This window comes from Phragmites australis, chromosome 4 (genome assembly GCF_958298935.1).
Source record: "Phragmites australis chromosome 4, lpPhrAust1.1, whole genome shotgun sequence".
Taxonomy (NCBI): domain Eukaryota; kingdom Viridiplantae; phylum Streptophyta; class Magnoliopsida; order Poales; family Poaceae; genus Phragmites; species Phragmites australis.
In genome coordinates this window covers 19848857-19863178 of record NC_084924.1, presented here as the reverse complement: position 1 = coordinate 19863178, position 14322 = coordinate 19848857, and the positions used below count along the sequence as shown (strand labels likewise).

Here is a 14322-nt window from a genome sequence, read left to right as displayed (position 1 = left end):
ATACCACGCTGTGAGAAACCATCCAAATAATATTCTAATTAATCATCAGGAGGATCATTATTCATAATCACAACATCAATGGTTAACCAGAATACCATCTCGATAGTTCCGGCACGTGTTTTGTGCACAAGATCGGAATACATGCCTTTCCAACCTGTACATCACAACATAGCTTAAGAAAGAGCAAGTAATTAAAGTTATATTACAAGTTCTTAAGCATACAACCATTTGCAACAGTTTACAAAAGAGAAACTACACAGCGGAAGATTAAAACCTTAACGACAACCAAAGGAGAGTGGAGTCATATGCCCTTAGGCTCCACCCCAAAAGCAATGTCTCACCAGAGTAGGATGCACTACTCTTGCCCACCACCTGCATCGGTGGGCACGAAGTAGCCAAACACCGCCTCACCCTCACCAGCAGAACCTGAAAGCGCTGGCATGAGTACGAAAGTACTCGCAAGACTTAAACCATATAGAGCACGTATACATAGCTCGACTCCAAGGATTATGCATTGAGTTGTTAGCAAGAGTAGGCTAGAAGGTTAAGTAAAACATATGCGGTGAGCAGCCCAGACGCATATGTGTGAGCATCTATACTTAACTAAAAAACAATTACCTTTCTACCCTGTAAACCATAACATGAACATGTATGTATAGTAACCATAGTATCTCATCAACAAACTAGCAATCAATTCCATCATACCATAACCTTATCCTACATTCATAAACTCTGCGACCGATACAAATAAAACAATAGCATGCTCATGACCGAGAGCACGGCAATTCGAATTGTTCTTACACCCTACAGGGGTACAACTTTACCCACATAACTCGAGGACCATTCGGTTTGTGCTATTCATGAAAGTATACACAAGGGGGGTACTCAAGTCAACCTTTCTCATACCCGGAACCACCTACTTGCAATACCCCTATGGCACCGGGGTTACCGCGAGCGTGTCCCGGACACCTTCATTTCCCCGCCACCTTGCTTCTCCTTTTCTTTTTCTCTTACGCTTCATAGAGCCGCAAGGAAAGTGTTGACATGACATATGATAATCAGCTTACCTTACTATTAGATCAGCATGTGGTGAATGGAAAGTGCTAGAGCCAACTGTACCAACGGACGACCTTAAACGATGCAAACGGTCTATGGCACCCGGGCTCCCCTCCCGAACTACCCAGAGGACTCCTCCTGGGCAGAAGATACCCCTAACACCGCCCACATCTCGCCTCAATCTCACATCTCAACATCATCTTTGTATCTGTAAACAGTGATTAAGCCCTAAGCTCGCGAACAACGGCAACACTGTCACTCGACTTCTACCGAGGACCTAAGCATTGCTAAGCATTTCGAATAAACCTTGAACCTAGATACCAACTATATCAGCAAGGCTACAAGGATAATGATTCATCAATAGGTCAAGGTAGAGATAATGCATCAACATAGGTTTTACCCATATCAGCCCGACACTGGACTCAACACATGCAAACATACATAAAGCATAATTTATCAATTTAGACTCAATTTAATTTAAACAAAGGGTGCAATATGCTTAGATGATTGCCTTGCTGCTCTTGGGTTTGCCCGATACTTCCTGAACAGAACTTGCAGAAGTGGTGTGCCTCGGTGTCACCCTCGATCACACTCGCGTCACGCTCTGGACCTTCATTCGCTTAAAGAAGAACGCGTGCAATGATGAGTATGAAGGAGGTGCAATGTTTCACGACATGAGTTTTTAAGCCTAAAGATTTTCTTAATTTGGATTAATGTTAAGCATCTAATCATTTCCTGGATTAATTAATCTGAACACAAAGCTTAACCCTGAATAGGAATTTAATCATATCTAACATGAGGGTGATTATTTTTAATGAGCATGGAATCAATTAATAAGATTTACAAAATTGATTTCATCAATTTTGGATTACCAATATTTAATTTTGGATTAATGAAGCTCAAACCTATTTTATTAACCCATGCAATTTAAATACACATTTCATAGCTCCAGTATTTTTAACATGTAGATAATGATCATATAAACCTAACAAAATTGGTTTCATGAATTTTCTATGTATTTTACAAGTTTCAGCCAAATTATGTGTTGAACCAAAATTCAATTTCGTATTTTCTGGAATATCCGAATTAAAAATAGCCCGGAATTCTTTTTCACCCAAGCCGAACTAGCCAGTCACTGACAGTGGACCCGGGCGCTTTGACTCAGGTCAAGAACGTAGTATTCAATTGGGCGATCACTGTGGTGAAAGCGCCTGTGCCGTTTGAGGCATTCTGCCGTGCAGTTGACGGGCACGAACCAAGGACAGCGAGAGGGATCATCGAGTAATACAAATTTCTGCTACCAAAGTTTATTCTGTCGACTTAAAAGCTGTCTTGAATCCTATAACATCAAGAAATTATTTTAACATTTAGTCTGTTTCAAAAAAAAAAAAAATTGACATTCCCAGTTTCAGGGTGTTAGTTCGGCTGATTGAAGCCCGATCCTATCTCAAATGGAATGGTTATATTAGTTTGTAGCCGTCTATTGCACATGTTTCAACCATTTAAATTTGAAAAACAAAATATCCCAAGATAAAAGGTCCAAGGTTTTTAGCCTAAATGCTGGCTAGTTTCCGGAACTGAAAGGGTCCTGATTTCCTGGATACTGGTCACCCTCGACCCGTTGGTTTGGTTGCTCAAGATCTGTAAAATCTAGAGTCAAGATCAAAATCTGTAAATCTAGAATCAGAACTCAGCTCTATAAGGCTGCAACCCAACTGGAACATGTGTCATGAGTTCATTGGGTAGGTATTTGTAATTTCTGAACTCTTATCTTGATTTAATGAATAGGGAGAATGAGTGTAAGTACACTCTATTCCTCTCTTCAATGAACATGCACAATCCGTTTCAAGAAAGAAAAAAAGCTTTACAAAATACAAGTTCTGTTAAAACCATCTCAAATATTTGACAAAAAACGTAATGAAGTTATCCCAGTGAAAACATCTTCGCTTAGTGCCCAAATATTGTGGACCAGTTACAGGTTGTTTTTTCACTGAGACTCGCTTCAGTCGAATTCGTCAGACTGCTTGGCCAAGTGCTCTCGTGTTCATGGTCACCATGTGTGCCAACCAGACTATCTGAAAATTACAATCAGAGCAGCTACAACCACGTTTTGCACAGCAGTTAAGAACAAAGCCCCCTTCTCCTTTTCAGGCTGCAGCTGGTGCGTGTGTGAACTAAATGAATGATGCAGCGATTTTGAGTTATGCACCACAACCTAAACTTTACCTCAACCTATATCAACAGAGTCCATGCTTATAGTCTGATGTAAACCATCCACCTGAACAAGGAATGGAGAAGGGGGGCTACTGCTTGGCGAGAAGTGAATCACCTACTGAAGAACAGAACTAGAAAACTGATCACCATTTCTTTTCTTCAAAGCAAAAAGTAGGCCTGAAAAATCGATGGATTTCCAACAGAAAGGAGCAGGCTGCTCTGCTGATATTAGTGAACCTGTAGTTAGCCACTTACATCTGATGTCATGACAAAGGCGGATGGTCATCTTCCCTAGTCTCTGGGGGTTGTGGCTTCCATCCTGGTTTCTCATCCCAGTACATATCATAATATATGTGACCTATTTCACGGAACTGCACGCAGCACCATAGGCCCACATACCTCTTCAAACGATTCCGAAACTTCGTCTGGGTAGCCTGGTTGTAATAGTGCGAGTTAAGATGAGAGCTTTTATTCAGAACTTTAGGCAACACTGTGAAAATAAATAGCAACTTACTGCATCAGCAAAACCTCGGAACACATCAACCATAGATGAGAACTGTATGATTTTGACATTCTTATATGACGAGAAGACATTCAACAGCTGCAAAAAAGATAAGGGGAAAAGGCGCAAATTTCAGCATATGCCATTCCAGAAGCTCTCAAACGATAAAGCAGACGTTACAATAGCTAACTGTATGAGTTCAAAGTCTACAGGGTATTCATCTTGGTAAACCTGTGTGTAGTGATTTCTAGTGATAAAACCTGCTCTGCCATTAGGTGTCCTTGTGTGTTTTCTTTCTTTCATTTCTTTTGGTGGCAGTGGTTGGGAATCTTGGTAAACCTGTGTGTAGTGATTTCTAGTGATAAACAGTATTTCTGAGTTTGCATGAAATGGCTTATTGCTTCATTCTTTGTTTCCATTTTTGCTTTGGTTCTAAAAAACTCTCCTCTAGCTTGCTCTTCAAATTTTATGTACGAAAATTATAATGTTGAGATAAGTCTGACCCTGTGATATAGATTGTTGTACTTTGGACTTGACGGAAACCACAAACTCCAGGGGAGAAGTAATCATAATTTACCTTTTGTTCCGTGCTATTCCTTGGTAAAAGAAGGGGTCTGTGTTTATTGGTTCCATTAGCTGCAGAGCATCTGGAGCTATGATCATCGCAGAGTTGAACCTCTAGTAATGACTCTTTCGCCTAATTCAATACTCCAAATAGAAACAATTAGGACACATGCTCACCCTCTCTTGTTCCTAAACATTCAACATGAAATGTTGAAATGACTGCAAATCACATGATATTACCTGTTTAGGAAATGACGGATTCTCAAAAAAGGAGTACTCTCTGAAATCAATATATGGACCAAATTCTTCCTTGGGCAAGTCCTTTAGCATAACCTGTACCTGCAAAATGAAATTGTTGATTAAGAAATATTGCTTAATGGTTGACGTACAAAAATTAGCTAACTATTTCCTCCAACTACTTTTCTAAGAGACATTTTGACCGGGCATAGAGTTTAGTGAATCTAAGTTTGAGGAATCCACAAGAGCATGACTTGAGTACCCTTACAATAAGTTCTTTGGAAAGATGAGAGCTGGCGATTTGTGTGGATAGTCATGCATAAATTCTTAGGGAAGAGAAAGAAATAAATAAGAGTAAAAGAGGTACTCTAGCATTAAATCTACATGTATGCCTTATCTTGAACAATTGAAAAGCTAATATACCTTATAACAAAGACCCAAGAGAGTACAATACATTTCAAGTCACAAGCAAGACCAGTGCTAGAGTATGTTGCATCACTATTTGAATCCAGGATAAACATTTTGAATATCCACTTTACTACCACAAAGTATTGTTGTTCTCCATTTAACACCCTTAACTTTGAAGTATCGTTTGTAATCTGTTCTTGGTGTTTGGGGTGTGTTGCGTCGGGTTCGGTTCCCTAGCGGGGGGTACATCTGTTCAATTCTGTTTTTTTCTCTCTTTAATACAAAGATACACAGTTCTCCTGTGTGTTCGAGAAAAAAAAACTTTGAAGTAGCCCATATCACCCACGGCCACTAGACTTCTAGTACCAAATCACTTCAAGAGAAGTTTTACCAAGTTAGCAATACATGTCACTGATTTTGCCATGCTAACCTTCTCATAGGCGTATTTTTCCCACGATACCCTTGTTAACTGTACCTAGATCCTTAATTCACCACCTGTTTTTTCTTGTCATAGTCAAATTCGTATATAAAATGTAGAGGAAGATATACAACACAAGGTATTGAGACATCTAACATGACACACCAGGTTTATGTATTTTCACTAACCATAGATACTGCATTTAACAGAACCTGAAAAGTGGGACCTATTGGATAAACTCATTCCTGAAAATTCTCCTAATTATATAGCTATTGCAGCAACTAATCACATCATGGAAATTACTGCCTCCTAGCCAACTAAGCATATTAGCATGTAAAATGATCAACTGGCAATTCATGAAATCATGAAAGGATACATGAAAATTATGAGATTGAATTACGATTGCCCACAGGTAGCCAATCGTACCTATAAGTTTCAAAAAATTCACGATTTCGCCAATAAACACTTAACCCAGGTTGAAGGGAAAACGATGTGGCAGAAAAAAACCAATCTCCATTATAAAAAACAAGAGTTTTCCTTGCAACATTACCTCAAATACATGGTCCATTGGGCAGAGGAAAGGTTGTCTGGTCATTGTTCCTTCCATAACTCCAGGATGTCCAAACCACATTCTGTCAAGCCTGCACCATAATGGAGGCATTACCTAAAAGTACAAGCTGTAGTCAGAAAAGGGACATCCACATGTATGAAAAACACAAACAAAAACTAGATAATACTTTGAAAACCCACTAGCTCCAAAAGTAATAGAAGATAACAACGTATGATAACTCTGTCTTATCCTCACTGTAAGCAAGCATCTAATTTATCACCATAGTAACTCTACCTTGCCCATATGGAAAATTTGTCAGTACCATAGAGCTGCGAAATTTGCATTAAAAAAAAAGATAGAACCCTACATCCGTATAGACAATGTTAATCCTTGAAAAATCATAGCACATTTGCACTCATTTCAACCTTTTGCTTTGAAGTTAATAGATAGGCAAGTAAAATTTCTGGGAAGAGATCAAATTAACGAAGTCAACATTGCTGGTACAAATTGAGTTCAGTGAGATGCTGCCACCTTAAGAATATGTATGTCCATTTAACCCACAATCATGCATGTTAAGAATATAGCACTAAAAGGCTCCTTTTTTTTTTTTGAGTATCAGCACTAAAAGGCTCCTGAACAGAAGACAATCATGCCGTATGAATGAAATTAGTATAGCAAAGAGGTTTCACCAACCAGTGTCCGCTTTAGCAAGGACGCAATTGCAAGTGCAGTTCTTATTTGCTTCAACTGAAAATTTTCAAGCACATGACTAATTATATATGGCAAAAAGAACATGAAACAACAAAAAACAGAAACACAGCCAGCAATTTGATCAGATATATATGCAGAAGATACCTGATAATTAACCAATGCAAAATGAGATTCAACAGTGTGAGCGCCATCTAACAGCAAACTTTTTGGAATGTTAGGTTTAAATGATAGGAAACCTCCTGCAACATGAGACCAGACAAAGTATGAACATGATGAAATAATAGCAAGTAGAAACTATAAGACTATTAGTATCCCGTCCCACTTTAGGCAGTTGAAAAACCATGAAGATTTAAAAGGGATAAAAAGGAACAAACAATTTTTATTAGTAAATGTGGTTTCAGTGTTTTTTAATCGGTGTTTTAATTACTCTGGCGCCTTTAGATGACTGGTAAGTTTGAGATAACATATAAGCATAAACCCCTGCTCCCAAAGATAGATTACAGTTAACACAAAACAGGGATAGACTAGTGAATAGACCTGGAGAGTCATAATATGACAGTTGATCAACAAAAAGCATTGCCTCGCGCAATCTATGACGCTTTCCTTCAGTGCCTGCATACTGAAAAGTAGTATGCACAGCATATGGTTTTAAATGAAGCTGCTGATGCATGCCCTGACAATCAAGAAAAATAAACAGAGCAGTTAGTTATCAATAGGACAGTAGCACACTATGAACACAGCAAACTGCAAGCAGGGGGGAAAAACTCTATGAACACAAGTACAAAATCCGGTCTAGCAAAAGAATGTAAACAGAACATCTAAAGAGCGTCAGGAAGAAAAAATACATGATGCAACTACTATCTAACAAAAAATGTTTTCACATGCATAATTAATAATTGCTAATCTCAAATAAAATATATTCCTACCTGCACAAAATATGTATGGCCATTGCAGAATATACTTGCTGGTAGTACTCCCAGTTTCAGTTTTCCATCATAAGAATATACAAGATCATCTTCACCTTCAACTGACTGTCCAAAAACTCTGTGTGCAAGATCATTAAAAGCATTCTGGTCCCACAACTTATCATCAGATAAGACTAGATCTTTCCAATCTTGTGCCAGCCTTTTAGCTGGTTCAGTGGGTCGCCAATGGAAAATGCCAATATTGAATGCTCCAGTAACTGTGGATAAGATAACATGGATGAATAATTAGTTGTATTCTTAAGTTACAAATGTAAAAAATTGTCGGAAGGATCCTATTCCTTTTTTTCAAATTGGTACATATTGATGGTATATTAGACAGGAAAAATAATATTATTCTACATATGGTTAAATGGGCAACTTGTTAGTGAAAATCAAGGTAAGAAGATATGAAAAGGCATCAGAGTAATCCAGTGAATGTGATGTGCATGTAAAAAGATGTTTCTGACGAAGTGTTGTAGTGATCCAGCAAGAAACCTTTGGCACAAGTAGGCAGTACCAACACTTGATTCGTCCTAGAATAACATGGAAAGCAACAATATCCTACATGATTATAATAAAATGATTTTTTTTTGGTATGATCTACTAGCATCTTCAGTTTTGTAGCTTTTCCGAACGATAGTAAAATAGTTTGCCTAAAAGTTGGGGAACTATCAACACACCTAAACTGTTGCAGTTTGCCACTTACTAGAATCGTAAGGATACAATAGAGAGCAGGAATATGGACATGCCCAGGAGTTGAGGATGAAGCAGAAAATAAATAATTTTGAGGGTGAAGTCATATCGTTGATTCCTTTGACCATGGAGACCGAGGAGGACAAGTGATAAGGTCCATAAGGACCATCAATATCTAAAGATTTAAACAAATGTATAAGGCAGAGAAGATTGTGAAGATAGTTGTCAATTTTCCAACCGCCAAAAGACAAACTAAACTCTACGTAAAAGGACATGGTGCAAGTGAACCACAAGCATCAGGCTAATGCTTAACATAATTTATTTGCAAAATTAAACTTAGAAGGTACAACAGTGGGGACTAGTGGGAATCAAATTATTAATACTCATAGTAATAGCACACTCCAAATGAGTAATGCTTCATTTACTAATTCCATTATAAAAAAAATTAGAGCATGCTGAATTACCTAGTTGTTTTGATCTACACAGAAGGATTGCCAAGCAAGAGCTTATCTTCACCGAGTCTACATTGCAGATGTTTGATGCTTGATACACATTCACAGTGTATTTTAAAAACTAGCTAAGTGAGTTCTGTCTTTCTGTTGCTAGTAAAAATCTTCATTCATCGACAGTTCGCTTTGTAAATACTCAAAGATTACCTTTTTGTTTTGAAAGTAAGTTCATTTCAGACTTTCAAGACCAAGCAGTACAAGGGAAATGGCGGATAGGGTACCACAACATCCTTATGCAGGTCAGGCTGCGCTGTGAGTTATGTTAGATTTCCTGCCCGTTCACACGAGCATTTCTTTAACTTCCCTCTTTTACATCTTCTCATGCATGCATGAATGCATGCACGACGTGTTGACACTCTTCCTGCCCGTTCACACGAGCATCTCTTTGACTTCCATCTTTTACATCTTTCCATGCATATGATGAATGTATGCACGGCGTGTTCACACTCTTTTACGTGATAGCTTGAGTGCTATATATTTGTAAGTTGTAACCCTGAAATATTCAATCAACAAAGATCGTGTGATTCATTCCACCATCATGATATCAGATAGGTTCGCTTCTACGATCTTGCTTCCACCCCTCTAAACATCCGTTCGCCGGTCCTCTTCAAGTGCAATAGCTCGGGCAAGCCCTACCCCCTGTTTGCATCGTCGCCTCCTTCGCATGCACTCCTCGCTAGCACTCCTTCCTCTGCTGTCTGGCATCGGCGTTTGGGTCATCTTGGTCACCCTCTCCAATCTCGCCCCCGTTGCAGGCATCTAATGTACTAAATCAGAATCCCTTTGTCATGCATGTCAACTTGGTCGTCATGTGCGTCTTCCGTTTCCTAGCTCCAACTCTAGAGCCGTCCGGAATTTTGATTTAATACATTGTGATCTTTGGACTTCTCCTGTTGCCAGTATCTCCTGTTATAAGTATTACTTAGTCATGCTTGACGATTGCTCTTATTTTCTTTGGACGTTTCCTTTGCGACTAAAATCTGACACTTTCTCTACTTAGTCGCATTTTTCTCCTATGTCTCTACGTAATTTGGCTGCACCATTAAGAGTGTCCAATGTGACAATGGCCGGGAATTCGATAACTCCTCCGCTCGTTCCTTCTTCCTCACTACAGGTGTCCAACTGTGTCTTTCATGTCCCTACACCTCTCCACAAAATGTCAAGGCTGAGCGCATCATTCGCTCTATCAACAATATTCTTCGCTCCCTTCTCTTTCAAGCTAGCATGCTTCCCTCCTATTGGGTAGAAGCACTAAACACCGCCACCTATCTCATCAATCGCCACCCCACAAAGACACTCCTTTTTTCTACACCCTATTTCGCTTTACATGGTGTCCAACCCACACTCTCATTTACGTGTCTTCAGGTGCAAGTGTTACCCCAACCTCTCCACCACTACTCCCCATAAACTGTCACCTCGGTCCACCCTTTGCGTTTTCTCGGTTATCCCTCGGATCACAAATGATACAGATGTCTCGACCTTTCTTCCAATCGCATCATCATCTCACGTCACGTCGTGTTTAATGAGTCATCTTTTCCCTTCTCCGAGGTGTGTTCCCCACCTTCATCCGACTTTGATTTCTTGACCGAGCTCAACACTATTTTGCCTCCCTTCTATACTAACCGTGCAGGTACACTCGGAGGTCCCTCCCACAGTGCTACTGCCCCTGCTGGTTTCCCACCATAGGCTGTTGCCAACAGCATCAGCGCTACACCAGGGGGCGCTTCTACTACTGTATCAAGCGAGGCGGGCCTTTCTCCTGCTGCCCCTGCCGGCCTCTGGCCATAGGTTGTTGCCAGCAGGTCACGGCCTGGCCACCCACTTGGTTCCCCCCCTGGCTGGCCAAACTCATATTCCTCCAGCCCATCTAGTGGACGCTTGCACCAGTCCAGCTCGGGTTGGGCCGATCGCTGCCACGCCCCAGGATGTCAGCCCAGCACCGGGGATAACCCCGGGCGCTTCATGCCCGTGCCTGCTCAGGCGGTCGTGTATGTTTCCCATTAGGCGCCAGGTCTCGCGGCCCCTCTTTCTGGTTCAGTTGCCCCCGTGACTCGGGTTGCTGCCAGTCGAACCGGCAAGGATGTTGTTATCTCCATTCCACTGGTGGCCAACCAGCACCAGATGGTCACTCGCGGCAAGATCGGGTTTCGTTTCCTGGTTAATCGCATGAACCTTCATGCCTCCACCCTCTCACCGATTCCTAAGACGTACCATGGCACTTTGTCAGATCCTAATTAGCACGCTGCTATGACTGAAGAATTTGAGGCTCTCCAGGCAAATAACACTTGGGATCTCATTCCTCGACCTCCAGGCGCAAATATTGTCACCAGCAAATGGGTCTTTCGTCACAAGTTTCGACCGGATAGTTCTCTTGATCGCTACAAGGCTCGTTGGGTTCTTCGTGGTTTCACCCAACGTCCCGGCATTGACTTTGATGAAACTTTCAGTCCTGTCGTCAAGCTCGCTACTGTCCGCACAGTTCTCACATTGGCTCTCTCGTGCCTGGCCAATTCATCAGCTCGATGTGAAGAATGCCTTCCTACATGGAACGCTTTCTGAGACAGTCTACTATGCGCAGCCCTCTGGTTTTTGACCCTACCCGGCCTGATGATGTATGTCGATTGAACAAATCACTCTATGAACTCAAGCAGGCACCTCGAGCATGGTATAGTTGATTTGCCTCCCACCTCCTATCTCTTGGTTTTGTGGAGGCCAAGTCCGACACATCCTTTTTCATTTTTTGGCGTGGTTCGGATACTATCTACCTGCTCCTATATGTCGACGATATTGTCTTGACATCTTCATCTCTAAGTCTTCTTCATCACACTATTGATGCTCTTTAACAGGAATTTGCAATGAAGGATCTCGGACCTCTTCATTATTTTTTTGGGATTACGGTTAATCATTGTGATGGTGCTCTTTTTCTCTCACAGCGACAGTATATCCTAGATATCTTGAAGCGGGTAGGGATGTCAGCATGTAAGCCCTGCAGCACCCCAATCGACACACATGCCAAACTCTCCAGTGATGGTGCTCCAGTGAATGACTTGACTCACTACCGCAGTCTGGAAGGTGCTCTGCAATATTTGACCTTTACTCATCCGGATATCACTTATGCCGTGCAACAGGTCTGCTTATTCATGGACGACTATCGTGAGCCTCATCTTAATTTGGTGAAACGCATTTTGAGATACCTTTAGGAGACTCTTGATTATGGTCTTGCTCTTCACCGCACCTCCACCACTGTTTTGACTGTCTACAAAGATGCTGATTGGGTTGGTTGCCCTGACACTCGGAAGTCCACCTCTGGCTATGCGGTCTTCCTCGAAGACAATCTTATCTCTTGGTCGTCCAAACGGCAGAATACAATATCCTGGTCCAGCGCTGAGACTGAGTACCGCGTTGTCGCCAATGGTGTTGCGGAGGCTTGTTGGCTGCGCCAGTTGCTCATGAAGCTCCACAGTCCACTTTAGCGTGCCACTGTTGTTTATTGTGACAACGTCAGTGCGGTCTATCTCTTCAGCAACCTGGTACAACATCATTGCACCAAGTATGTGGAGATTGACCTACACTTTGTTCGCGAACGTGTCAGCCTCGGTGACGTTAGTGTTATGCATGTCCCGACGTCCTCTCAGTACACCAACATCTTCACCAAATGGCTACCCACTTCGGTCTTCCAAGAGTTTCGCTCCAGTCTCAACGTTCGGTAAGCTCCCGTCTCAACTGCGGGGGAGTGTTCTGCCCGTTCACACAAGCATCTCTTTGACTTCCCTCTTTTATATCTTCGCATGCATGTATGAATGCATGTATGACGTGTTCACACTCTTTTACGTGATAGCTTGAGTGCTATATATTTGTAAATTGTTACTCTGGATATTCAATCAACAAGATCGTGTGATTCATTCCACTATCAAGTTACATGCGAAAATTCTCAAAGAGCAAGCAATCCTTTACCAGTAATGTTCAGTTCTGATACTAAATAACAAAAAGCTAAAACTTCTTTCCCATGATTATTACATTCAGAATGCAAATCACACCATTTCTCCTGTCAACGCTCAATGTTGAATAGAACGTAATGCAATCTGCAGTCGGTTACTACTGCTCGCAACAGAGACTGATAACAAACACACTAGCAAGTAACAGCACTGACAATCCATGTCTATGGTTAGTAATTACCTTCTCTCCAGTTCTCCAGGCTGTCGTCGGTGACCGTGGGTATGACCTGATCGCTGGACGTGAGGAGATCCGCGTCGGGGTAGCGGGCGAGGTAGGGCAATGGGTTCTTGAGCCACACCATGTCCGTGTCGCACATGAGCAGCTCGTACCCGAAGGGCAGGAGCGCGTTGATGAGCAGCACCTTCTCCCTGCCCATCTTGTGGAAGGTGGGGGAACCCCACCCGGCGTCCTCGGTGGCCATCCTGCTGCCCATGTCGAAGGCGGGCACGCCCCGGAGGTAGAGCTCCCGCAGCAGCTTGGTGTCCATGGCGCCGACGAGGAGGTTGTCAACGCCGAGGTCGGTGAGGCGGCGCGCCCAGGTGAGGATGAAGTCGAGGAAAGCGTGGTTGCCGAAGGTGACAACGATGACGCCGTCGCGGGCGCGGGCGCGGACCATGTCCCGTGAGAGCCGGAATGCCGGCGGCGGGGGCATCCGAGCTCCCCGAGGCGGGGGTTTCCAGATGGCGCGGTTGTACATGGTCTCCGGCTGGGCGGGGGCAGCGGAGAGGTTGGTGGTGGTGGTGGCGGCGGTGGGGAGGGGGAGCGGGAGCGCGGAGAGGGAGAAGGAGGAGAAGAGGAAGAAGAGGGCAGAGACAGCGAAGCTGCCGAGGACGGCGCCGTAGATCCCAACGAAGACCGGCTTGGTGGACTCGGCGGGGCACCACGCCGCCATTTCGCCGGCCGGGGTCCGGGTCGCCGGAGGCGGAGGGGGTCAGCGGGCGGTGGGGGCGCCCATTCCGCACGGCGTGGCGAACGAAAGGCTTGGGGCCCACTGGACCGGGCTGGGTCCGGCACTCCGGCCCGACGGCACCGTCGTCACGTGCACGGTAAGGATTGGCGATCCCGTTACGGGGAAAGCTACGGGTGCGGATGCCTTCGCATGCTGCCGTGCGGGTCAGCGCCTCAGCGGCAATGAATACGGGCCCGCAGGCATTAATTAAGGTAAGCAGGGGGCGTTAATTAATAAATTAAAGCAGAGCATTTTTCGTGATTCATTCCCGCTGCTCTACGTAATTAATAAATGTTTTCAGTACCACGACGATAGAACTTTGATCATATGTAAAAGGACTAGTTTGCTGTAAAATTTTATATTAAATAAGAGATGAATGATAAATTTTATTACAAACTAGTTTATATAGAACATATGATTAAATGATAATTAGTTTTAGATATATTATCAAAGGTTGATCAATTTTGAGATATATGATCAAATTTCGCTCCAATCACTCAAGATAATTATTTGTAATATTAAGAATCATTCGTGATAAAACTTTGCAATA

General features: G+C 42.7%; 1 protein-coding gene across 2 annotated transcripts; it reads right to left on the bottom strand.

The window, feature by feature from the left end:
• Positions 1-2934: 2934 nt before the first annotated feature.
• Positions 2935-13857, bottom strand: LOC133915885 (arabinosyltransferase XEG113-like). Of its 2 annotated transcripts, XM_062359261.1 has the most exons (10): positions 13004-13857; positions 7587-7843; positions 7198-7333; positions 6805-6899; positions 6643-6696; positions 5950-6063; positions 4577-4675; positions 4350-4469; positions 3785-3871; positions 2935-3704 (listed from the first exon to the last, which is right to left on the bottom strand). In XM_062359261.1, the coding sequence occupies exons 1-10, from the start codon at positions 13713-13715 to the stop codon at positions 3534-3536; spliced, it is 1845 nt and encodes a 614-aa protein (XP_062215245.1). In that variant the 5' UTR covers positions 13716-13857; the 3' UTR covers positions 2935-3533. The 2 variants fall into 2 exon arrangements, with proteins under 2 accessions (XP_062215245.1, XP_062215246.1); XM_062359262.1 differs by lacking the exon at positions 6643-6696.
• Between the last annotated feature and the right edge of the window lie 465 nt (positions 13858-14322).